The 26,365-nt window shown below is 36.5% G+C and overlaps 1 protein-coding gene and 1 long non-coding RNA gene across 2 annotated transcripts; both read right to left on the bottom strand.

The window, feature by feature from the left end:
* Window positions 1–4,936: 4,936 nt before the first annotated feature.
* Window positions 4,937–8,754, bottom strand: LOC135693584 (uncharacterized). Its single transcript, XM_089111289.1, has 2 exons — window positions 7,665–8,754; window positions 4,937–6,373 (listed from the first exon to the last, which is right to left on the bottom strand). The coding sequence occupies exon 1, from the start codon at window positions 8,460–8,462 to the stop codon at window positions 7,773–7,775; it is 690 nt and encodes a 229-aa protein (XP_088967415.1). The 5' UTR covers window positions 8,463–8,754; the 3' UTR covers window positions 4,937–6,373; window positions 7,665–7,772.
* Window positions 8,755–8,833: 79 nt separating this feature from the next.
* On the bottom strand, window positions 8,834–24,608 carry LOC135693868 (uncharacterized). The gene is made up of 3 exons (XR_016144248.1): window positions 24,569–24,608; window positions 23,016–23,073; window positions 8,834–10,416 (listed from the first exon to the last, which is right to left on the bottom strand). It is a non-coding gene; the product is annotated as an uncharacterized LOC135693868 (long non-coding RNA).
* Between the last annotated feature and the right edge of the window lie 1,757 nt (window positions 24,609–26,365).

Raw genomic sequence — 26,365 nt, 5'->3', positions numbered from 1 at the left:
TAATGGGTGTGCTTCGGAGTATTAAACATCCTTGAAGAATGTCTTTCTTGAAGAATGTTTTTGTTGGAGCAATATTAATAAGCCGTTTTACTCCTTTTACTGTGCACTCTGCAAGTATATTTTATTGAGCTCCTGTGCAATGCCACGTTGTGCAAAAGCATCCTTTATTGCATGTACTACATTTTGTGAGTCGGCTCATCCTAATAGATAAACTTCAGTCCAGATCAGGCACCATGCCAAGGGCGGGCATGGGGGGTGCATTGTCAACCCAACAAGAATTTTTTGTCCCTCTTTGCACGTCTAAAAATTTTAGTAGGAAAACATGTTTTTTCTAAAAACTTAGAAAACAGCGTCTTCCTAAATGACGTTCGAAAAAAAGTAGGTCTCAGCAAAGTCTGTGCATCTGTGCATTCATGGTGGAAACCAATATCGACTGTGTACCAGTCCACACAATACTATATCTAGTCAATCTGACTGCTGATATGCTTCAGCCTGCTTTGAATGCTTGTTTTTGGCACTGAACACAGCAAGGTAGATGTTCAAAACGACGACGCTATACTGCAAAACGAAACCCGAACTTCCTTCATTTTGAACAAAAATCTTTGATCCCATTGTTGTTTGATGGCTTTTTATATATGATAGGGCTCCGTTGCAACTTTCATTATGGCTTAGTTCCCTTTTACAGTTCATTTTTGGATTTATTCTGTTAAATACGTAAACGAGAACAATATTTTTCTTCAGATATTTGCGCTTCTAGAAAGGAAGATTACAAAGACTGCAAAATTCCTTTGGTGGGCAAGATGATGAATCTGTATCAAACTCTGTATCAATTGCAAAACATTAAATTTCTAAGGGTTTTCAAACTGTTACTTAATTTTTTCAAAACTGTTACTCAGCAGCGGACTGGCTCAGGATTTTTAACCGGTCATGAAGAACTGAGGAGGGCCAAGGTGAGTGTGGTCTAAAAATTAGGGCTTGGTCAAGTGAATACTTCACCAAAATCGCTCAATTTCTAAGCAACATAACATTTGTAGCTGGAATAGCAAAGTTGAGCTGTTGATTACAAGTGGGTACAGAGTACTTTAATTGAAATTGAACATCAATTAATGAAAATTCCGTCTGATTTGGATTTCAGTAATTTTGCGCCAGATACCTTCTCGTAGAAAACAAAGTTAAAAGAAATAAGAAAACTAACCTCTGATTCATAAAGGACAGTAAATTAAAATAAAAGAATATCTGAGTTGTGAAGAAGCCTCATCCCTACTGAAACTTAAACTAAAGATCGCAGACCTAACAGCAAACTACAAAGGCAAGTACACTGATTCCATGGCAGACTCCCATGAGGAATACATTGAGCGCTCATTGGATTGTCCACATTTCTATCAAAAACCTAAAATGGAAAAGACTTGTTTAGCGACAAATGAAGCCAAAGTTCTGTAAAAACCAACAAAGAAAATCAAATATTTCTGAAACCAAAGGATTAAATTTGCTCAAAATGATGATTTGCTTATACGGAGCACCAAGCTTGTTGAACCCAGTTGCTGGGTAATTGTTTCAAAAAGGATATTCAGCTTTCTTATTATCATTCTCAGATATTCGATGGTAACAATTGTGGCCAGCTTGCAGATATTTTCATCAAATTAATTTTCAATACCGCTCTACGAAAATATCATAATTTATTCATAATATCATAGCTAAATGATAACAAGTAGATTCCCTTGAATTTTTGGTTATCTTCGATGTCTGTATTTCATACTTAATACGTGCTTACATTCGATATTTTTCACAAAACTTTCAGGTTTATCATTTCATGAACCATTTCGATCAAATACTACCAGAAGTTGCATTTCTCGCCATCATATTCCAAGAAACCAGTGATCAGTCCTGTCAGTCCTGTTAATGTTTCACATTGAACAGTCAAGCGCAAGAAAAGACTAGATTATTCGGTAGGCGAATCTTTAAGAAGATGCAGCAGTCTCCGTTGAAGTATCATGGCTTGAGTAAAAGAAATAGTTACCGCCGGAGTTTGTTTTAAAGTTAACACGACTGCTCTCTTTGTTGCTAGCTTTGACCCTCGTCAAAGGTATAATTTTAAGTGAACTCTGCAAGTAATGCTGTGGATATAAACTGAGCTTGGATCTATGAAAAATCAAAATTCCAGAAAATTCCATCAAATTAAAAATTACAAATCCCTATTTACCTTCCATAACTTACGCAAGTCATACTATTTTAATTTTGACCCAATCCTTTTTACAACCGCATGCAATAATGCTATATTCAACGTCAGTTTTGATGTAATCCGTAACGTTTATCATTCGTAACGGGATATTGTAAGGCCTCATATTCCTAATATGGGGCCTTTTTTCTGCAAAAATGGGCCGATAGGCCAGTCTGTTACTAAAGTTCATGACTTGAAATGACAAGAAACGAGTTCCATCGCTTCGCTCAGTTAACAAGCCGACTTTAACCCGGCATACCCTGGGTACAAGACCCACTCTGTATAAAATAAGAGAGATCCTCTCTTAATTTATATAGAGTGAGTCAGGGGCAGGCCCGGTTTCAGGAAAATTTTTTGGAGGGTGCAAGTTTTTATCTACCGAGTACATTTTGGCAGCGTACACTGCGTTAATGCAATCAGAATATTTTAGCATTGTTAATATTTAAATTTCAGCTGTTACAAAGCAACTTCAGCTGTAAAGCTATTAGTTTTATGAAAGTTCTAAAATAAGCTTTTGTGGTCACGAAGTTTATTCAACCTTTAGAAACACTGAATCGAACTCTTCTGTTCTTCAACTGGACCCATGTCTTGTTAACAGAGAAGTTCTGTGAAAAGTATTTCTCGCACGAAATTAGTGTAAGAGATTGTAGACGATTCTGGAGCATTGTGCTTTGCAGTTTTCAGATACGGGGGCCAAATAATTGAGACTGGGGGGGGCTAAGAATCAAGTTTAGTGACATAGGAGGATCCACCATGGTTGGGTCCGACGCGAAAAATTTTTTATGGCATTAAGCCTACTAGAATGGCTAAAAATGCATCTCCCAGACTAAAATTGTCTCTACTTTTGTCTAATTTCTTGGGATTAATCTTCTTCTGTGATGTTCCTGAAAATCCTCTTCTGGATCAACGGAAAAACTGAACTGCATAACTTTTTAATATCTTTGAATGTTTTTAAAAAATTTTAAACAATTTTTTTCCAGCTCAGTGAAAGTGTTCAAAGCCAACTTTCTGCCAAGGATGCAAATCCTTGAATCAAATTTTTTTATATAATGACAAGAAGCAAGTAAATCTAAGCAGTTGCTGATGAAGGTCCAAACAATTTGTGATTACATGTAAATCTTTAGGAAAGAAAGATTGTGAATTTCAAGATTTTTGTTTAGTAAAGCAAGCAGTATTGTAGATAAATATTTAAATTTCATATGTTAGACACAAGTAAAAAATTTATTCTGGCCATAGAAAATATGGATTTTGAAAAGGATATGAAGAAAGGCAATATATCCCACAATCCTACAGTCATTTTACAGAATGATAGCTCGCATGAAGATTGCTTCAGGTGAAGATATCCAATATCCACACAGTCATGGGCATTTCAAAATTAGCCATGCTACTGATTATAAAAATTAACAATGCTAAAAGCATCTGTCTTGTTTATAACAACTACATTATCCTGTAGTAAACTACATGTACCAATGCTCTTTGATATAAGGTGAAATGTTATGATGGCCTTTTCATGCACTTCAAGAATAATTAAACCCAAATCTAAATGTGCTTCAATTATTTATAATGTACATCAGGAAGGACATATAACAAACCTTGTATCAAAAAGGATATATTTCAAAAGATGCTTTAACTGCCAATACGATGTTTCCAGAACTAATGAAGTTCAAATACTCGATGCCTATAAAAGTCATAAAATTTTCAATAGATTTGATATTCAATTGTGATTCTCAGTTGAGATATTGCTAATTTGATTCAGCTTACTTATGTATTTGTGTTTTGATATACCATCTTCTGATGTTTGCTTGGGTCACAGCAAACTCCTGGAAATGCTTTTTTTATGAAAACTCAAGCTTTCAAAAGTGTTTGTGGTTGGGTTTGTATGATTCCTGAATCGATTGTGATTGATCACTCTCTAATAGGAAAGGCCTGGTATCCATAATGACAAACAAGTATATGCACAAAATAACCATTAAGGGTACAACGTGCATTTAATTCACACCTTGTTGTCTGAAATGGTAAGAATATTGTATTCAATATTGGTTTTCTAAAACTATCCGTTTACAAAAAATGTAGGATTGTTGAAATAGCTATCCAATAAATACTATTCATTTTCCAAGCAAAACTTTAGAATCAAATGACTTAGCTTTGCAGATATGTATCTCATTGGGCTGCATTTAGTATCAAATTTTTTACTCCAACACCAATTATTTCTGTTTAAAAGCCATTATATTTCATATGCAGTGGCACCAGTAAACCTTTCCCCTATTTACCCTAATTACCTAATTATGTCATGGCGCAATGCATTCTGGAACTTGTAGTTAAACCCGCAAACATTTGTTTATGTTTTGTACAGGGATCGAATGAATTTCTGTTATTATTCAATGCTCTTTGATAGAAAAATCAAACAAAACATGGAAAATACGGCAGAATTCGCAGAACATCACATCCCTAGTTTTTCTCAAAGCTCTTGCCCTGGAACTGATGTTGCATTAAGTCTTTCAGCTGTTGTGATTAGGTCAAAAAAGGAAATCTAGCAGTTCACTCTCAATGGACAAAAAGATAATACGGGCCTCAAAAGATAATTATACCAAACTTCTGAAGTGAACAGCACAATGGAAGACTCCTCAATAATTCAGTAACAATACTAAAGAGCTGAAGTGCACATTAGGCCTGATAGCGACAGAAGTAAAAACACAGATATAAACTATGGAAAGAATATTTACGTTCAGTATTTATGATGCCCAATATTACTGGGAGGAAACTGTTATTTCTTGTGAAGGCCAAGGCTTTCTCTTCAATAAGATCAAGTATTAAAAACATCAAGTATTATGTCTTTGTCCATTTAGATCAAATGAATGGGGATACATACAGATTATGCCAAATGTAACTGCAAAGCAAGCAGAGCAAGGGTGCTGCAAGCATGTAGCTGCTCTATTTTACACCTTTCTTTTCTGGATTATTTGAACTTGGAATCAGAATGAATACCTAGCGACATGAAATGTATAGATGGACTTGAATGGATAGACTTTGTGGTTCATACACCACATTGAAAGAATCCCCAATGATATTTTCTAATGGACAGACAGAATGCTCCCAATTTTGACTGATTTTTCCCAGACTCCTTTAATTTGTGATGGTAATAATAAATTTAAAACAATATGAATGAAAATATAGCTTAACATAATGCAAAACATAATAATTATATATACAATAAATTTAACTTTTTTGCTGCTCAATTAACAAACTACTTCTACTGAAGCAATGGTGGCAAAAAAGTTAAATGAAGATCATTTTCAAAACTGATAGAAAAATATGCAGCACCCTGATGATGAAGTTCTTTGTTTGCACTGCACTGTAGAAATTTTTCTTGAGCCCTTGTTGTGCTGACAGATAATCCTTGCTGCCCCCCCCCCAAAAAAGAAGGGGTTATATCTAGGCTAACACAATTTGGCAATTTTTTTAATATGTTTTATCTAAAAATAATTTTAAAGTCTTTAACAGGTTTGATGGGATCTCAATCTTCAGCAGAGTATGACTTTACAATCAGATGTAGTACAATCTTGAAAATTGATTTAAAACTTCAAAACAAATCCTACCAGTATATAACCCTTGTAAATCGCTTTAAAGCAAGCTGTGGCACAACTGCTGGTTCAAAAGCTTTTGGGAAAAAACAATTTTTGTGCAACCAGTTTTGAACACTTTTCAACTTTTTCCAGCATAATTGCACAACCGTTACTGGCACCTCAAAGCCCCTTTTGAAATCACAACTACAAATTGTCAAGTTGTCAAATTGCCATTGAAACAACTTTCTGCAATACTGAATTCCAGGCAAGAGCTTTGTGAAAACCTGGGGATGTGCTGCTCGGTACATTCTGTTGTATTTTCCATGATTTGTTTGATTATTTGAGCAATGAGGGTTGAATAATACCAGTACTTTGTCAGATTACCATACAAAACATAAACAAAAAGTTCACGGGTTTAACTACAAGTAGCATAATGCATTGCGTCATGACATAATTAGGGGAAAGGTCTATTAACAGGTTTTTGATAATCGTCCTGTCTGCAAACTATGTATGCTTTACATAGCACCTTCACTGGCAGTAAATAATTCAACTTTATGTAAATGCAATGTTATGAATCCTATGTGCATTTTACCAAGGACCGAGATACAACTTTCTGTTTGGGGGGGCCAGCAGGGCCGGCATGAAAGGGGACGTGAGGGGTGTGAGAGACCCTTGAAAAAAATCATATTTCAAAAGCGTAGCAAATAAAGGATTATTTTTCAGCAAATTTGACGGTCCGGGGGATCCCTGCTGAATATATATAACAATAGCTGTCACCGGCAGTGCCAAACCAAATTAATTTTGGTTGTGAGAAAGTTTTATTACTGGAAAAAATTTTATTCTAAAGAGGTTTAATGATCACACATTTTGAGATCAATATTCTAAATGTGACGAACTAAGGCAGCAAAAACTGGATTCCTTATCTGCAAACCAAAAAATCTAAAACATTAATATCATTAATATCTGCTTAACTATGTAGTAATCTTTTCAACAAAACAACAAAAAGATTGATGATTAATAGAGTAACCTCGCCGACTTCCAACAAAACAAAATTTAACAAATAAAATTTTTTTTAAAAATATGTGGCAAAACAGCTATTTCTTATAAGAAGCTACGTATCTGTACTGAGAGTTTCTAAGAAATTTTAGATCTTAAATAAAGATATGCCATTAGATTTCTTAGACTTAAAGATCTACGACAAAAAGATTTCTAAAATGATTTGTTCTTAGAATTGGAGTTTATGGAAGTGGTTTTTTTTAAATGTAAGTATCCAAAAGGCGTTGCAACCGGTAAGTGGGACTTTGATAAGTGGAAATTTTGCAGTATTCATGGGAATTAATTCCTTTGAAATGTGCAAATGATATTTCCGCCAATATCAACTCAATAGAGGCTTTTTGATAGCAAATGCTCATCCTTGTCCCCACTTACGCGGAGTTTTGGTTAACTGGGGCATTCGCTAAGTGAGACAGATTTTGTGGAACCATATCCCCTTGAGGTCCTAATGAATAAGATTATAATTTACCAAAGTTATACTATACCAAAAGATCAATATTTCAACAAATGTGACAAATCGCTGGTTGAAATTTTTTTTGTTTCCTTGTGCACATGTAATGTCATCAAATGATTCAATTTTGACTGCTTCATATTTGTACGTAAATATTTCTTTATTCTCCGTAGTCCGGAAAAACTCCTTTTAGAAACAGCATTGGTCGCAGGCATTATAAGTAACAGCTTCAGAATTATTATAACTTGTGCTAACAGCGATTTTTGACCCTTTTGATCGTATTTCTCAAAGTACTAAATAGTAATACAAAAGTGTTTTACTTATGGTACTAAAATTTTTGAGTACCCGGCCCCCCTATATCTCGGTCCTTGCATTTTTAATACCTACATTGTGCTTTAAAGAATTAACACACCTAGTTTTGATGCTTTGATGAGAAGTATAAACTGTAACTATAAAATTGCTCATTTTGGAGAGTGAATATGTATTTTCAGCTTTTGAATCGAATATACTGTTTTCTACTTTCAATGGCTTGATCAATCCACAACAGCTCCATTTCATATTCTCTTTTCATCTGCAAGATTTCAGTTCGACTCATTGATTCGAATTCTTCTCTACATATAGGCGGTACTGCTATGTCAACACCATGTTGTCCTAGCAAGTTGTTTGGACTAGTTTTTGAAGCAGCTTCCACAGGTATTTCGTCTTTGGTATTTAATATCTCTGAATCTGAAAAGCTATCTTTTGCTTCATGTAAATCATCAATGCAATGAATTTCCTTGTCAGTGTCACTTTCAGCTTTTGTGAACAACTTTGTTGTCAGTCCGTTGGCAGTACACGATGAATGCACGGCTAAAGATGTAATTTCATCCCTATCTACTGTCTCTATATTTTTTGCTTCTTTAGCAAAGGTCTCTTCAGAAGTTTTGATGTTTTTATAGACTCTTTCTCGCTCTGGTTCGAAAAGACCGTCATCGATAATTATAGGCCTACCAAAAGTTGATCGCCATTCCAAAGTATGCTGACAAACGTCCGTACCTTCCAATTCAACAAAGATTGCACGAAATTCTTCTTTGACCTTTCCTAATATTTTTCGGGTTCTGAATCCGCGATATAATGCCTGAAACGATATAACTCCGTGAATTAGTTTCGAGTCTCTAAGCTTTGAGTTTCCCGCCATGTCAACGATGAAGATGACAGCCTCTTTCCAACCATCATGGCTCGGAGCGCAAGCAAATACCGGAGCAAGCAAATACCGGATTCCCGTGAAATAGAAGAAATTTTTTTAACAGCAATTTTTGATAATTTAAAGGAGGGAATGAAGAACGATATGTTTTCATATTTTTCGTTGTATTATCGCATTTGAGTGTAGGAATTAGCTACTATTTCAAAACGAGACAAATATTAGGAGTCTAAAATGTCTCCAATGTTGAGATATAAAGCTAAATCACTTCATTTCTGTTTAAAGGGCCAGGAGAGTATGATCATAAGGGGGCCTAGCCACAGCACTCCTGCCTGATTACAACTTTTTGTCAATTTTGCGGTAGTAATCGTAAACAAATCAATTCTGTTTGAAATAGGAATCCTGTGACAGAGGCTGTTAATAAATGATGGTCCTAGCATTTACCAACGGTCCTTGCCTAGCGATAAAGTATTTACAGCAAATGTCGAAAATAGGCCGTGTTTTGTCGACAATGTGACCTTTCGAGCATGGAATGCACTCTGGCCTTTCTTTTATGAAGTACAACGCAGCATATCTTATTTGAAATTTGATGTAACACATCATCTTCTTTGAGACTCGATGCGAAAATTGTGACGCATCTTGCCGACGCGACGCGCCCCTTTGACACGCAACGTGAAGCGTCTTGTATAGAGTGCAAACACGCTTGGCCGAATGTTCTTTACGGGATAGTTTGATCTTTTACAGTTGAATATCTAATATTTATAAACGGTGAAAACTTTGATAGGGCCAAAATATTGAAAAAGAAACACGATTCACTAAAACTTTATACAGCATATTGACGATAATGAATATTACTGTTTACCGGATATGAAAATTACTTTTTGCCGGATATGAAACTTACTGTTTACCGGATATGAAAATTACTTTTTGCCGGATATGAAACTTACTGTTTACCGGATATGAAAATTACTTTTTGCCGGATATGAAAATTACTTTTTACCGGATATGAAACTTACTGTTTACCGGATATGAAAATTACTGTTTACCGGATATGAAATATACTTTTTGCCGGATATGAAAATTACTTTTTGCCGGATATGAAACTTACTGTTTACCGGATATGAAAATTACTTTTTGCCGGATATGAAAATTACTTTTTGCCGGATATGAAACTTACTGTTAACCGGATATGAAATAACTATTTACCAGATACGAATATTAATGTTTGTCATAATGCTATCGATTCAGAACAAGCAAAGCTGTGTATGCTTTGGTGCAGCTCTGAGTTTCAGGCTTGTTTTTCAGAGTTACATGCAACGAGTTCCACGCATACTATTGGTAACAAAAAATTCTACTACAGGCACCCGTTTCCTCGCCCACTTCTACAACGTCTCTGATCTCAGGACTACTGCATATTTAATTTTACCAGATCTGTTTTATACTACAAACAGTTCCTTGGATTGAAAATAGCAGACAGTTTCAAACCACGAAAAAATATGAATAAATATGCCCTCTTGCTGGAAATCAGTTTTTTCTGGTGCGGCCAGGGTAAATGCAAGAAAACAAAGGATATTTATGAAAGATTATATCTAGATATTTAGATAGAAAAGCTATAGGGATCTAAAACTAATGAGTTCTCACGAGGAACGACTCGATTTATGTTATGCAAATATGGTGTAATCTAAATCTGGGATGCCAGATTTTCTCGACTGCTGTAATCTATGAAGATCGCGCAAGATAGCAGACACGCCAGCTTTGGATTCGGCATCAAGATTGTTAAAATGGAAGCAACCGATGTCAAAAGACTTCTGAATAACAAACAGCAATTTGATTTTGATTCTTAAGCATCCACCAACGTGGTCACGCCATGACAGATTGTACAAATCCAAGCATATCGACGCAAGCTTTTTGAGAGCAGGAATTTTGAAGCAAATTGGCGGAGGATTCTTCACTAAAAGACAAAATCACACATTTTGATTAACATCAGCTACGCTAATTGTTTATAAGAATATTCAGGCTCAGAATCATCCAATTTGTTCAACCTCAGCTCGCACTTTTATCTCTCATTTTTCCGCAGTTGCCTGTTTTGCTATGTTCATAACAGGGAATTTCAAAACTGACATATCTAGTTGTTCAAAAAGTGGTCATCAAGAGTTGGCGACGTTCCCCCGAAACAATGTGAGATTTGAAAAAAGAAGAATACTTTAAGAATATTATCCTGCTCACAATGCAAACTTGTCAAAAACATCGAGGCTGGACCAAATTTATAGTACACTTATACAAAAAAGTGTATCGAGATGTCTTTTTTGAGGACTCCGATCGTGGAGCAGTATAAAGTTTATTAGACAGGGAATTTTGTAGAAAAAACTAGCAAACTGCCTAACCTCAAATTTTATTTCACATTCTTACTAAATCGACCATGGAGATTCCAAATCCAAGATGGGCCAAAAAAAATTATCACCGGAAGTTACTGTTTTTGATGACGTCATCAAAAAAATGATAAAAAATCTTTACAAATCGGCCAAGGACTCGAACTCAACTTTTTTTGCATTTTTGCACTAAATTAACTATGTAGATTTCAATTCTGAGATGAAATGAAAAATATCTTGAGCGGAAGTCAAATTTTGTGATGACGTCATCAACTTGGAGAAAATTCACTTTGACCCTATTTAATTGTTTTCTCGCAACTATCATTGTCAAATATATTCCATATTTGAATTGCACACATTCAGTGCTTTTGAAAGATGTATTGAATTTCTATTGTACTTACTTTTAAACGTTCTTTCATGACGTCATCATCATTTTATGACGTCATCGCCTTTTAGAGGTAATTGAATAACGCGTGAAAGGATGCCTAAAAATCTTTAGCTAGTTAAAAAAATGATATGGATCCATACATCCTTCATCACTGTCTCCTTTGCTGGAACTCCAGAAGAAAATGTAGTTCCACTCATCATCGTCTGCTTTAAGCTGATCATCTCACCATAATTTTTCCCATGGCCTAGTCCTCATTGGTTACAGAATTTTCTTCGATTTCAACACTAGAGCGCTGCAGGTTTTGCAGTTTTTTAGCGGTGGGTGTGCGGGGCCCTGCACAAGATGAACATAATTTGTGTGAAAAAAATTTTGGAATTATTTTGCTGACTCCAGTATTTTCTGCAGATATTCACAGCTTTTTTAACGTTGAAGATCGGATATTTTTGTTATCAAGCCGTTAAGAAACGTTTTTCTCTTTATATCCTCTTCGTGCCATTTCTTATTTATTTATCAAATGTATGTTCAAAATTAGAATATGTAAAGAAATTTTGTTCCTATAAACCACACTAAAACCACCTGTAGGCCAGATCATTCGTTCCATCGTATGTCTAACCAAAGCTTAAAGGCAATTTCTCTTACAATCTTCTTTTGATAATGTAACCAATAGTAAATGCTTGTGTCAACCAGTATGGATCTGGTTGTAGAGCTTCTGATTATCTGTTTTTCATTGCCTTGCGAATTCTTACTCTTATCTGCACAAGTGTTTCATCACATTTCCCTTTGTATGATTATTTTTGCACAAATTTTATCGCTTTCGTGAGAATGTCTTTGCAGATTTCCTGTCTCATCCTAACTCTCTCGAGCAATTTTCCCTTTCCAGAACACTCCTAAAGCTTTTTAAAATGTTAGCTTTCCTTACAACAACATTACCGGTGTTGTTTCGCAGCCAATAACTGCATGAACAGCCGGTAGATTTTTGGAACTATCTAAACCCAGGTAAGATACGACGTTCCAAAATTAACGTACTTCTCGTTGTCAGTCTTTAAGGAATATTCCTTGAAGGCTTTTCACACAATAAGCAGAAAACTACATTAGTGTCCTTTCGACAACTAATAAATTTTATCGATGAGGAAAGAATGGAATATCAAGTGGATGTCAGCCTCTTCATAGCTGCAATTAAGCAAGTATGTCGTGGAATCTTTGATTATCTTTAAGGTTTGTTGTTTATTGGTAAACACGAGTGCTTTCAAAATTAACTGCTTTCCTTCTTAGCCCTGGTAGAGCCTTGAACTAGCTTTAGAAAGTAAGTTTGATACAACAAGAACCAGACCAGATCATACAAAATGTTCTTGACAAGTTATCAAGTAGGAACCAAGTTTTGCAATGGGTTATCGCAGAGATAAAGTGTTATACCCGCACTAAATATATTCCATTTCAAGGTTTTTGTTGCTGTTAGTGATGCTTGGCAGTCTTCTGCATTACAAAGATCAAGATAATCCAAAGGCTTTACCAGGGCTAAGAAGGAAAGCAGTTAATTTTGAAAGCACTTGTGTTTACCAATAAAGAACAAACCTTAAAGATAATCAAAGATTCCACGACATACTTGCTTAATTGCAGCTATGAAGAGGCTGACATCCACTTGATATTCCATTCTTTCCTCATCGATAAAATTTATTAGTTGTCGAAAGGACACTAATGTATTTTTCTGCTTATTGTGTGAAAAGCCTTCAAGGAAATATTCCTTAAAGACTGACAACGAGAAGTACGTTAATTTTGGAACGTCGTATCTTACCTGGGTTTAGATAGTTCCAAAAATCTACCGGCTGTTCATGCAGTTATTGGCTGCGAAACAACACCGGTGATGTTGTTGTAAGGAAAGCTAACATTTTAAAAAGGTTTAGGAGTGTTCTGGAAAGGGAAAATTGCTCGAGAGAGTTAGGATGAGACAGGAAATCTGCAAAGACATTCTCACGAAAGAGATAAAATTTGTGCAAAAATAATCATACAAAGGGAAATGTGATGAAACACTTGTGCAGATAAGAGTAAGAATTCGCAAGGCAATGAAAAACAGATAATCAGAAGCTCTACAACCAGATCCATACTGGTTGACACAAGCATTTACTATTGGTTACATTATCAAAAGAAGATTGTAAGAGAAATTGCCTTTAAGCTTTGGTTGGACATACGATGGAAAGAATGATCTGGCCCACAGGTGGTATTAGTGTGGTTTATAGGAAAAAAATTTCTTTACATATTCTAATTTTGAACATACATTTGATAAATAAATAAGAAATGGCACGAAGAGGATATAAAGAGAAAAACGTTTCTTAACGGCTTGATAACAAAAATATCCGATCTTCAACGTTAAAAAAGCTGTGAATATCTGCAGAAAATACTGGAGTCAGCAAAATAATTCCAAAATTTTTTTCACACAAATTATGTTCATCTTGTGCAGGGCCCCGCACACCCTCCGCTAAAAAAAACTGCAAGATCTGCAGCGCTCTAGTGATGAAATCGAAGAAAATTCCGTAACCAATGAGGACTAGGCCATGGGAAAAATTATGATGAGATGATCAGCTTAAAGCAGACGATGATGAGTGGAACTACATTTTCTTCTGGAGTTCCAGCAAAGGAGACAGTGATGAAGGATGTATGGATCCATATCATTTTTTTAACTAGCTAAAGATTTTTAGGCATCCTTTCACGCGTTATTCAATTACCTCTAAAAGGCGATGACGTCATAAAATGATGATGACGTCATGAAAGAACGTTTAAAAGTAAGTACAATAGAAATTCAATACATCTTTTAAAAGCACTGAATGTGTGCAATTCGAATATGGAATATATTTGACAATGATAGTTGCGAGAAAACAATTAAATAGGGTCAAAGTGAATTTTCTCCAAGTTGATGACGTCATCACAAAATTTGACTTCCGTTCAAGATATTTTTCATTTCATCTCAGATTTGAAATCTGCATAGTTAATTTAGTGCAAAAATGCAAAAAAAGTTGAGTTCGAGTCCTTGGCCGATTTTTAAAGATTTTTTATCATTTTTTTGATGACGTCATCAAAAACAGTAACTTCCGGTGATAATTTTTTTTGGCCCATCTTGGATTTGGAATCTCCATGGTCGATTTAGTAAGAATGTGAAATAAAATTTGAGGTTAGGCAGTTTGCTAGTTTTTTCTACAAAATTCCCTGTCTATATAGCTTCGTCATAATTTAGAAGGCAGTGCTCAGGAATAATTGCCGTTAACCCTCGGCTGCAGTAAGCGTTTAATTTTTTGAAAAGGAGGGACAAAAGGCAATGCTTAGCTACTTAAAACTTCCGAAAAAACACAAAGTAGCAAAGTACAATATAGGGAATTATATTGGGTTGCGTTAAACAAGGAATAATATCCGGGATGAGAGCATTTGCACCAATTTTTCATATTAGAAAAGACCCTTAAACTTCAGTCATCACCTCTTTATGTTTGTTGATGACTGGAATAAACTGGACACAAACTTTAAGTTGGCAGGAACTTTAAATATTTTTAAACAAAGGTTTTGGACAATGTGAACTGATTTTATCCACTCTTAATATGATGAACTTTTTTAATTTTATAATGTTTTAGTAAATCGATATAACTAGTTAAAGAAAGGACCCTCATGAAAAGCACCCTCGAATGACTGAGGCCATCCTCTGTAAATATTTGTCTTATTATTAAAATTAAATACGTTTCACGGCTTTTACGACAACGACTTAACTCATCTGCTTCTACCGTAGTTAAAAACATCTCAAATCACGATAACTTCATTTCAAAGAGTTTTTGGGGATACGTCAAACGCGTTCTCCAAACAAGCTCGACTCTGCTGCCATCCTTTTCCAAAGATCAATGCTCTCAGTATTTCTTTAAAATGTTTTCTTCTCTGTTGCCATGCAAAAACTTTTCTATTCCTTCATGGATTCCATCTCTTAGGGAGCCTGACCACCCTTTTCCTTTGGAGCCTCCTTCTTATGAAAAGATCACATCAGTAATTCGGCGTATGAAATCTTCAGCCACTCCATGTCCCCGTGACAAAATTTCCATCATTGTTTTTAAACGATGTCCATATTTACGCTCTTTGATAACAAATATCATTCATAATATCTGGCTCTCTGGAAAAGTTCCTTTAGAGTGGAAAAAGGCATGCACTATCCTAATTCACAAAAAGGGTAGCAATGACGATCCAGCAAACTTCAGGCCAATCACTCTTGAGCCAGTGCCTTTGAAAATCTTCACATCATGCCTGCGTGACAGTCTATTTAATTTTCTTAAAGTTAATGGTCTCATTGAGCACGAAATACAAAAAGGCTTCACCTCTAATATTTCAGGGACCTTAGAGCATACTGCCATGATGGCTCAGGTCATAAACAAAGCTCGTATCAAGCAACGTTCACTAGTTGTCACTCTTCTCGATCTTAAAAATGCATTTGGAGAAGTACATCATAATTTGATACCCACTGTACTGTCTTATCATCATATCCCTGACAACATACAGCTTCTTATCTCTAGCCTTTACACCGATTTTAAAACCTCTATCATCACAAGCCACTATAATACTCCTGCTATTCCAGTCCGTCGCGGTGTTCTTCAAGGCGACTGCCTCAGTCCTCTACTATTTAATCTATGCTTCAACACATTCATACAGTACATAAAAGCTGAAAAATACAAACAGTTAGGTTTCTCCCCACATGATCAGAACGACCGTATGTTTCAACCAGTCCATTGGTTTCAATTCGCAGACGATGCTGCCGTTATCACCAGCAATGAGAAAGAAAACCAACTTCTACTGAATTGTTTCACTCGCTGGTGCCAATGGGCTAACATGATCATACGTGTCGATAAATGCATCACTTTTGGAATAAAGAAATTTTCCACACGTTCTCTTCAGTATCAACCTAAGCTTTTCATAAACAACGAATCTATCCCACCTGTCTCGAATGGAAATTCTTTTAAGTACCTCGGTCGTCATTTTGACTTTGAAATGACAAACCAAGAACATAAATCTGATCTTTTATCATCACTGTCCAACATGCTCAAGCAAATTGATTCCCAGCCTCTACATGCAAAAAATAAGTTGCTTCTTTATCACAACTTTGTTCTTTCTAAAATCTCTTGGAACCTTACTGTAGCAGATCTTTCAAAGACGTGGGTTGTCGAGAATCTTGACAGCCTCGTATCCAAATACATCCGCCAGTGGCTCGACCTCCCAATAAGTGCTACCTTGAGTAGCATTATTCTTTCTAAAAACCAGTTTGGACTCAGCCTAACTTTACCATCCGCCAAATTCCTACAGTGTCAAACTATTTTACGCAACGCATTGAAATCTTCACCAAACGATAACATTCGCTCTTTATGGAAAAATACCAGCAGTAGCACAAATATACAATATGATATATATAGGAACACGAAAGAAGCATTAAAGGCTGTCCAGCAAGAACATAAAGATCGTCTGCAAAACATTCTAACTTCCCAAGGATCTTTATTGTCACATCTTTTTAACCAGGATCTTTCACAAATAAACAAACTTTGGTCCAAGGTGCAAAGTAGCATGCCTCAGAATATTTTCAATTTCACCATAAGGTACCTGAACAATACCCTTGCCACACAGAAAAACTTGAAAAAGTGGAACTTGAGCCAGACTTCTGATTGTTCTTTCTGTTTTCTGCCAGAAACCCTCCTTCACGTTGTTTCTGGCTGCAAAACATACCTGGAACAAGGCCGATACACCTGGCGTCATAACTCTATCTTAAACTTTCTAGCTACGTCTCTTAAAGCTGTTAATGAATCTACCATCTACGCTGATATACCTGGCTTTCTTTCACCATCAATCATAACTGGAGAAAACCTTCGCCCAGATCTTCTCTTGAAGACTAACAACAATTACCTATACATCTTAGAGCTTACTGTTGGTTTTGAATCCAATCTTGACACAAATGCAACAAGAAAACACAGCAAGTATGCTTCTCTCCTATCTGACTTACAGCGAAAGTTCAAATGTGTCTCTTTTGTGAATCTTTCTATGAGCTCTCTTGGCATCTTTGGCAATTCCTGCATCTCTTTCTTCAAAATGTGTGACTCTCTCTCCATCGATCAACAACAAAAACGGTATCTCATCTCTAAACTTTCCAAAATTGCCATTCGTACTACGTACTACATATTTTGTTGCAAAAATAAACCATGGACAAATCCGGAATTACATCCGTTTTAATTTTGGTTGTTTTATTTTTCTCAGTTTTTTCTTTTACCTTACGATTGTTATAGTTTTTTCTTGTAAAACCAGGCTAGCCAATTGCAAATTACCTTGTAATAGTGAGATTTGTAATTGTAGTTTAAGTTGAATTGAAAATGAAATGTTTCCATTATTATTATTATTATATTAGATGGTGTCAGTGGGCAAACTTTGTAATAAGGGTTGATAAATGTGTCACCTTTGGCATTAAGAAATACTCAACAAGATCTCTTCAGTTCCAGCCAAAGCTTTTCGTGAACAACCAAAGCGTGCCTGTTGTTAAAAATGGAGAATCTTTCAAATACCTCGGCCGCTTCTTTGACTTCGAAATGACCAACGGCAGTCATAAAGAAAAACTGCTATCAATGTTTCCCAGCCTTCTGAAAGAAATTGATGACTTGCCTCTGCATCCCAAAAATAAACTTCTATTGTACCACAGATATGTATTGTCCAAAGTTTCTTGGCACTTCACTGTTGCAGACCTATCGAAGACCTGGGTCATTGAGAACCTCGATAATCTTGTCTCTAAATACATTCGCCAGTGGCTTGATCTTCCCATAAGTGCTACTTTAACTAGTATAGTTCTTTCTAAAAATCAATTTGGTCTCGATCTTCAGCTACCTTCTGTCAAATTCACTCAATGCCAAACTGTTTCACGCAATGCCCTCCGAACTTCTCCTAACACAAACATTCAAGCTTTATGGAAAAACACCAGTAGTGGGATGAATCTGCAATACGACATTTACCGTAACACCAAAGATGTACTCAAAGCAGTAAAATCAGACAGTAGAGAGCGCTTGGCACACCAATTACTATCCCAGGGTGCTATTATTTCATTTCTGTTGGACCACTCTCTTAAAAAGCTCAATGGTCTTTGGTCTGTTGTGCAGAGCAACCTACCCACGAACATCTTCAACTTCACCATCAAGTACCTGAACAATACTCTCCCTACGCGCAAAAATCTAAGCCTTTGGAACCTAAGCCAATCATCTGATTGCGAATTCTGCCTTCTTCCCGAAACTTTACTTCATGTCGTTGCAGGCTGCAAAGTTTATCTCGAACAAGGTCGTTATACCTGGCGTCATAATTCTGCTCTAAATTTTCTTGCAACCTCCTTGAAAGCAATAGAGGGATCCTCTCTTTTTGCCGATATACCTGGCTTCTCCTCACCATCCATCATAACTGGAGACAATCTGCGCCCAGATCTACTTCTGCGTACAAAGGAAAACATTCTTTATGTTTTGGAACTAACGATAGGATTTGAAACTAACCTTAACTGCAATGCAGAAAGGAAACGTTCAAAATATGCTCGCCTTGTCTCAGATCTAAGACCAAGGTTCAAATCTGTCATATTTGTAAATCTCTCCATCAGCTCTCTTGGCATCTTCGGCGACTCATGCAGCTCATTCCTTGAAATGTGTCACTCTCTTTCCATCGATGATCAACACAAACGATATCTCATTTCTAAGCTTTCTACGATATCCATTCGTACCACCTATTACATTTTTTGCTGTAGGAACAAAACATGGACTAACCCAGAGCTACTCCCCTTTTAACGTTTTTTTTTTCTTTTCTCTTTACTACGATTGTAATAGTCTTATTTTGTAAAAACAGGCTAGCCAGTTACAAATTACCTTGTAATAGTGAGATTTGTAATTGTAGTTTTAACTGGAATTCAAAATGAAAAGTTTCCATTATTATTATTATTATTATTATTATTATTATTATTATTATTATTATTATTATTATTATTATTATTCCGTTGAGCGGTAGCGTGCGGACGCTTCTGTACACGGCTCCTGTTTGACTGCGACTTACTACGCCTGGATTTAATTTATTGCAATTTATTAACTACAAATCGATGCATAACAGTTCGAGGACTCTGGAAATACAATGATTCGCTCGTCTATCGTTTATCTTTTGATTTTATTCGTGATTTGTTCGTTTTGTGAAAAGGATTTTAGCTCGTTAGGCCGGCATGCATGGCGTTGCAAGCGAAGGGTTCAAACCAATCATACTGGTCCCAGTGGGAGCATTAACATTCCGCTCATTGACTCCGGAAATCGCGATGCAGCCATTAACAACGAAAGCTGTGTAAAGTGTTCTTGCGGCAAGTCATGCAAAGGAATAAAGGGGCTCCGCATCCATCAAAGGAACTGCAGAGTCATTAAAGGCTTTGATGAAGAGCAATTGTTTGAGGTTGTGAACGATGCTGACCTTGAGAATAACGACAGTCACACCGATATTCCCCTTGTTGATTATTTCGAAATCAAGCCTGGAATTCGTCTTCCAAGATCTGACCAGGAATGGCTGTTAGCTAACCAATATTTCCACTCTGTCTTTTCAAGTATTTCTGTCGATGCGTCAACGGTTGATCGTGTTATCCAATTAATGAACGAAACCATCTACAATTACTTTAAAGAAACCTGTGGAACAATCGAATGCTGCAACGAAGATCTCAAGGAAAAATACTCCAATTTCACTGCCAAGAATTTGAAAAAAGAACTCAGAACTTTGAAACATTCTAATGCTCCTTTAACTGAAATCAAGTATGTCTCTAACCTTCTTCGCAATAAAATCAAAAAACACATCTCACCCTCTAAATCTTCCAATATAACAAACCACGACCGTTACATCTCCAAAAATTTCTGGAATTACGTCAAACGCACTCTACAATATGAAACTTCAGCTCTTCCAACTTTTTCTGCTGCAGGATGTACCGAATACTTTGTCAAAACATTTTCTGCCATCGCCCCTAACAAACATTTCACCATTCCTTCATGGATCCCTACTTTCAATGAACCATCTTATTCATTTGATCTAGAGCCACCTAGTTACAAAACCATTACCTCTATCATAAGGCGTATGAAAGCTTCTACTTCTCCCTGTCCTCTTGATAAGATATCCATCATCTGTTTCAAACGAAGCCCCTATCTTCGTTCTTTTCTTACTGAAATAATTCGTGTTGTCTGGCTTTCAGGTAAGGTACCATCCGAATGGAAAAAGGCCTCCACTATCTTGATTCACAAAAAAGACAGCACAGACGATCCATCAAATTTCAGGCCAATCACTTTAGAATCGGTGCCCTTAAAAATATTCACTTCTTGCTTACGTGACTCCATCTTCACTTTTCTGAAACACAATGGCTTCATCGAGCACCAAATCCAAAAAGGCTTCACCTCAAAAGTATCAGGTACATTAGAGCACACAGCAATGATGAGCCATTTAATAAATAAAGCTCGCATTAAGCAACGATCTTTAGTGGTATCTTTGCTGGATCTTAAAAACGCCTTTGGCGAAGTTCACCACAAGCTGATACCAGCTATTCTTGCTTATCATCATATACCTTCGGAAATTCAATCATTGATCTCAAGCTTATATCTAGATTTTAAGACCTGTATCATAACTGATAAATTCCAAACCCCTGCAATTCCCGTTCGCCGCGGCGTATTGCAAGGTGACTGCCTCAGCCCCCTTCTTTTCAACCTTTGCTTCAACACGTTCATACAATACATCAAATCAGATAAATATAAGCAGCTTGGTTTCTCCCCCCATGATGGTAATGACCGCATGTTTCAGCCAGTACACTGGTTTCAGTTTGCTGATGATGCTGCTGTTGTTACCAGTGGAGAAAAGGAGAACCAACTCTTATTAAACTGCTTTACCAGATGGTGCCAATGGGCAAACTTCATTGTCAGGGTTGACAAATGTGTTACCTTTGGTGTCAAGAAACACTCTACGCGATCCCTCCAATTTCAACCGAAACTTTTCATCTGTAACCAAATAGTGCCTGCTGTCAAAAATGGCGATTCCTTTAAGTATCTTGGTCGTTTCTTTGATTTTGAAATGAGTAACCAAGATCATAAATCTAAACTCGTTTCTCTTTTCTCTACTCTTATGAAGGATATTGACGACTTACCTCTCCATCCTAAAAACAAACTGCTATTATACCATCGTTATATTCTGTCAAAAGTTTCATGGCATTTTACTGTTGCAGATCTACCAAAGACCTGGGTTGTCCAAAACCTAGACAATCTTGTTTCCAATTACATTCGCCAGTGGCTTGATCTTCCTGTTTCTGCAACATTGAGTGGAATAATCCTCTCAAAAAATCAGTTTGGCCTAAATCTACAACTGCCTTCTATCAAATTTACGCAATGCCAAACTGTCTGTCGCAATGCCCTAAAATCTTCTCCTAATATTGACATTCAAACCCTATGGAAAAACACCAGTCATGGCACGAACCTACAGTACGACATCTATCGTAATACTAAAGAGGTATTAAAGGCTGTCAAATCAGACAACAAAGAACGTCTCTCCCAAAACTTAACATCTCAGGGAGCCACAATTACCTTCCTACTGAAACATTCACTGGAAAAGCTGAACGGTATTTGGTCAAGTACACAAAGCAATTTGCCTAGTAACATCTTTAACTTTACCATCAAGTACCTTAACAACACTCTTCCAACTCGTAAAAATCTGCTGAAATGGAACCTTAGTCAAACATCTGACTGTGAATTCTGTCTTCTTCCAGAAACACTTCTACACGTTGTTGCTGGATGCAAAGTGTACCTTGACCAAGGACGCTATACTTGGCGTCATAATTCTGCATTAAACTTTCTAGCCACTTCCTTCCAAGCAATAAATGGGTCTTCTCTCTACGCAGATTTACCAGGCTTTCTTTCCCCTTCTATCATAACTGGAGATCAACTACGCCCTGACTTACTTCTCAAAACTAAGGAAAACTGTCTGTACGTTTTAGAGCTAACCATAGGCTTTGAAACAAATCTCAACTGCAATGCTGTCAGAAAGTCAGGGAAATATGCCACCCTCGTATCTGACTTAAAACGTCAGTTTAAGTCAGTCTCGTTTGTCAATCTTTCCATCAGTTCACTTGGTATTTTTGGCGACTCCTGCAGCTCATTCATCGACATGTGTGACTCTTTGTCCATTGATCATCAACAGAAACGCTACCTCATCTCCAAACTTACAAGCATCTCTATTCGCACCACATACTATATATTCTGCTGTAGAAACAAAACTTGGACTAATCCAGAGCTACACCCCTTTTAACAATTTTTTTTTTTCTCATTACTACGATGTAATAGTTTTTATTTTGTAAACACAGGCTAGCCAGTTACAAATTACCTTGTAATAGTGAGATTTGTAATTGTAGTTTTAACAGGAATTCAAAATGAAAAGTTTCCATTATTATTACTTCAATGATTATGCTTCGCGTTTAGAAAGCACCAGCACTTAATTGTCCGATTACTAAATACCTTACATGTGTATATTTTTACTGGTTGAAAATAAATCTTGATAACAAAATGATTTATTTGCTGGGGTCCAAAGTTTGAAAGCGATAGACTTTTAACAGGTTGGTTGTTGTCCTTCTTATGCTACACATCAGTAGCATTTGATATTTATTATCCATTCGGATGTTCTTCAGTAACATTTCTGGAAAAAAAAATTAAATACTTTCTCTCTTGTCTCTTGAAACAACTTAGCTTAAAAATATGAATGTTAGCATAAACAAACCTGAAACTTCCTTCGAAAGAACAACTCTCCCATCAATGCTGACATCGAGTTTTAAGCCCTGTAGCAAAGTAACCACATGGTAATGAATTTGTTGGTAAAGGAAAAAACAAAACATTTATCGACGCCTTTGACTTTTGGAATATGTCAATAAAGTAAGCCTCGATTGATTTCTTATGATAATTGAAAAATCCAGAAATATATCAGAGGTCCCTTGCAAAAAAAAGACAAATTCAGATCAGGTGAATACTATTCAAATGCACGGTTTTACATACTTTGAGCCCTCCTGACTTTTCTTAAGACTTTCTCAGTTTCATCAAGTTCACGATCGATTGCTGCTTCACAAAGAAAGAAAAAGCTGGCAAAGATTTCAACATTTTTTTTTAAAGTACCTTCATTGCTGGTCATTAAGGTCAGTGGATACCGTTGCATTTTGAGCCATAAGCTTGTTTTGATTGGTGACTAGCGCCAAAACCTGATTTTCTACATAACTCGAGTTTATATTGGCTGTTGCTGAGCGAGTTATTTTGTTGCTAGTACCGTAGAAATAGTAGAATTATAAGAGGGGCAACGTTTTTGGCAAACATTAGGAATAAAAGAGATTAAATCCAGGATCTTCATAATATTAAAGGGTCACGAGACCCCCCCTCCGGGAGCAATGGTAGTTACAGCCCTGACTATTGATGAAACTTTAGAGTCCTTTAGTAGCTGCTGTAACTTCCGCAAAAGCCCCGCTCCTCCGAGCTTTGCTTGTTAAGCCCAATCTCCAATAGGCGGATAACGTCCTGCGATCGCACGGTTTTGACACTTTGGAAGGGAACCTCGTTTACATAGAAAAATCTCTTATTGAGCTACAAACAATCGAAACTATTTCAGTTTGTTCCATCGTTGACGATTTCGGGCTTTGTATCAATCTATTTTACAGAGCCTTCAATTTTTTCGGTTAAAATTTCGCTTGGGGTTTGAAAAGGCATCTATAGTTTGCAATACGACAACGTTTACATAAGCTTCAGTTGCCTCTAATTTGGCATTTTCACCGACAGCACACATTCATTTTTGTCATTAAGAAAAAGGTCTACAATATGTTACAGATATTACTATTCTTTTCTATTTTTGCCATTTCCTGCTTGTATTGTCAGACTAGGTACCGTCTTTTGATTTCTATTGCCCGGGCACAGGCTTTGTTGAATTTTGCCAAGGGACCTAGCCCCCCTCCCCCAGGGTTATCGCAACCCTTGATCTCTTCCTACTAGAGTTCGGGCTCTACACACAGGTTTTTTTGAAAAACGACGCTTCCATCATAAATAGGAGGCAATTTACCTGGCATAAATAGCGGATGGTAATTGGTTTTTAGTAGCAATTTTGTTTCAAATAATTTGAGGGATTCCCTTAATATCTAAGGGACCCTCCAGTTCAATGAATACAGAATTGACAAATTAGCAACAATAATTAACATATATCAACTACAAAAGAAAGTTGAAGGATTGAATAACTAATTACTAGGCCCTACAAAGCTTTTGTTAGACAACGAAAATATTAAGCAAAAAGGTTTTTACCAGGTCTGCTGAAATGTAGCTGATGTTGACGCACACTATAATAGATAGAGATAATTTATAGAAAGCCAATAAAAGTATATTTGAATGATAGTCAAATTTCAGACATTAATTTTGAACAATTTTTTTCCTGTACAGAACCTGAAAATGGCCTTTTTCGTCTGACACTCCTCAGAGCATTAAAACGTCAGAATAAGGGTCCGAAAGAACACGATGAAAAATATATACCCAGTTGTGGATCGAAATAGGCCAATCAGAAAAACGCAAGCACAAGACCGGTATAGTTGACCAATCAGTGCCGCGTGCCTAAAGAAAAATTACCACTGGAATCCAAGAAAGAAAACGAACTCCTTCTGTCTGCACAATGGCGGCTTTTCGTTTGTATGTAGATCGATTGCAAAACTGCTAGATGGAAGGACGACCGGGCTCTGCCAATTACCCGAAACATGTCATCATTATAGAGTTTTGCACAATCTGGGTTGTCTAAAAGATGTTGACCGATGGCAGAATCAATTGTTTTAACAGAGTTTCTAGACCTACAAGGTCGAGTAGGCTGTTCTCTTTGATTTTCATTGATTTTAAAAAAGGACAAAAGTTAACAACTGAAGCTCAAGACAAGTCTTGTTTTCCTGGATTGTGTTTTTTTCGCAGCTTATTTACTGCCCTGAGCACCAGAGTCTCTGTTATTAAGTCCCAGAATATAGTTAAAAGCTAGCATCCATTCAATTTTCGCCACCGCAGCCGTCTACAGTACCTTATCCCTGGATTCATGAGGCCCCCCCCTAGTCTGGATAGGGTTAAGCGCTCTGGTCTTAAAGCATCAATGTCTGTTGGGAGGGAAAGGGCAGGGGTGTCACTTGAGGGGGTACGGGGTGCTTCACCCCCCCCCCCCAAACACGAAAACAGGGCCGTCTCGCAGGGCAAAACTGATTTTGGCAGGGCAAATTTTTTATACCAATCGATCTGTTTCATTGCTTTTCTTATATAACTGTAGAGACAAGGTGTCTGTTCTAAAAGTAACAATCAAAGAGACAAGGTGTCTGTTCAATGTGTTGTTGCGTTTTATATAGCACAACTGAATTCCAACTGAACAACTGTATGCTTGTACGATTTCATTGATATAGTGTAGCTGTAGAAAGTATATAAATTCTGTATATATAAAATAGTAATTTCTGCAAATATGTCGTTCATTGTTCAAGATATGTTATTCTATTGATGTCCAAAATATTTTGGCTTAATTTTGGGGCAAAGGATCTCCATGTTGAGGTGCCTTGAATTTTTCAATAATAAAACTTACAATTGAAGGTAAAATAAAAATATTTGAGAATAGATATCAGAATTTATTTGATGTTTTTAATATGCAGCGGAGTGGTGTCCCCATCATGAGTTTTGGTGTCATCAAGGCTAAGATTCGATACCCCATAGTGATTTTAAATCTAGTATGACCGACTAAAGGTTCAGTGGAATGCTAGTGTGAATATTCAAAGATTGTTGTAAAAAATGAATTGTGTCTTTTATATGTGAAGCACTTTTCTATACCATAGACCTACGATAATTATCAAGGTAGGATGAGATGTGAGTTTTTTCATAGGAGAACCACTTTTGAAAAAAGTAAGCAATAATGGACAACTTAGTACAACAGTGTCTCTTTTTTCAACTCGCAAGTACCAGAAAGTTGCAGTTTGTAATCGAAAGTCAGTTGTGATAGATGCCCCTAGATTTGCCCAAAACTCGACTTCTTCTAATCTAACGACTAGCTGCAAACAGAGAAATCCATTTACTATACTCTTCCCATTCCTA

Source organism: Rhopilema esculentum, chromosome 11, assembly GCF_057945365.1.
Source record: "Rhopilema esculentum isolate cy_ngs chromosome 11, ASM5794536v1, whole genome shotgun sequence".
Classification (NCBI taxonomy): domain Eukaryota; kingdom Metazoa; phylum Cnidaria; class Scyphozoa; order Rhizostomeae; family Rhizostomatidae; genus Rhopilema; species Rhopilema esculentum.
This window is presented reverse-complemented; position numbering and strand designations above follow the sequence as displayed.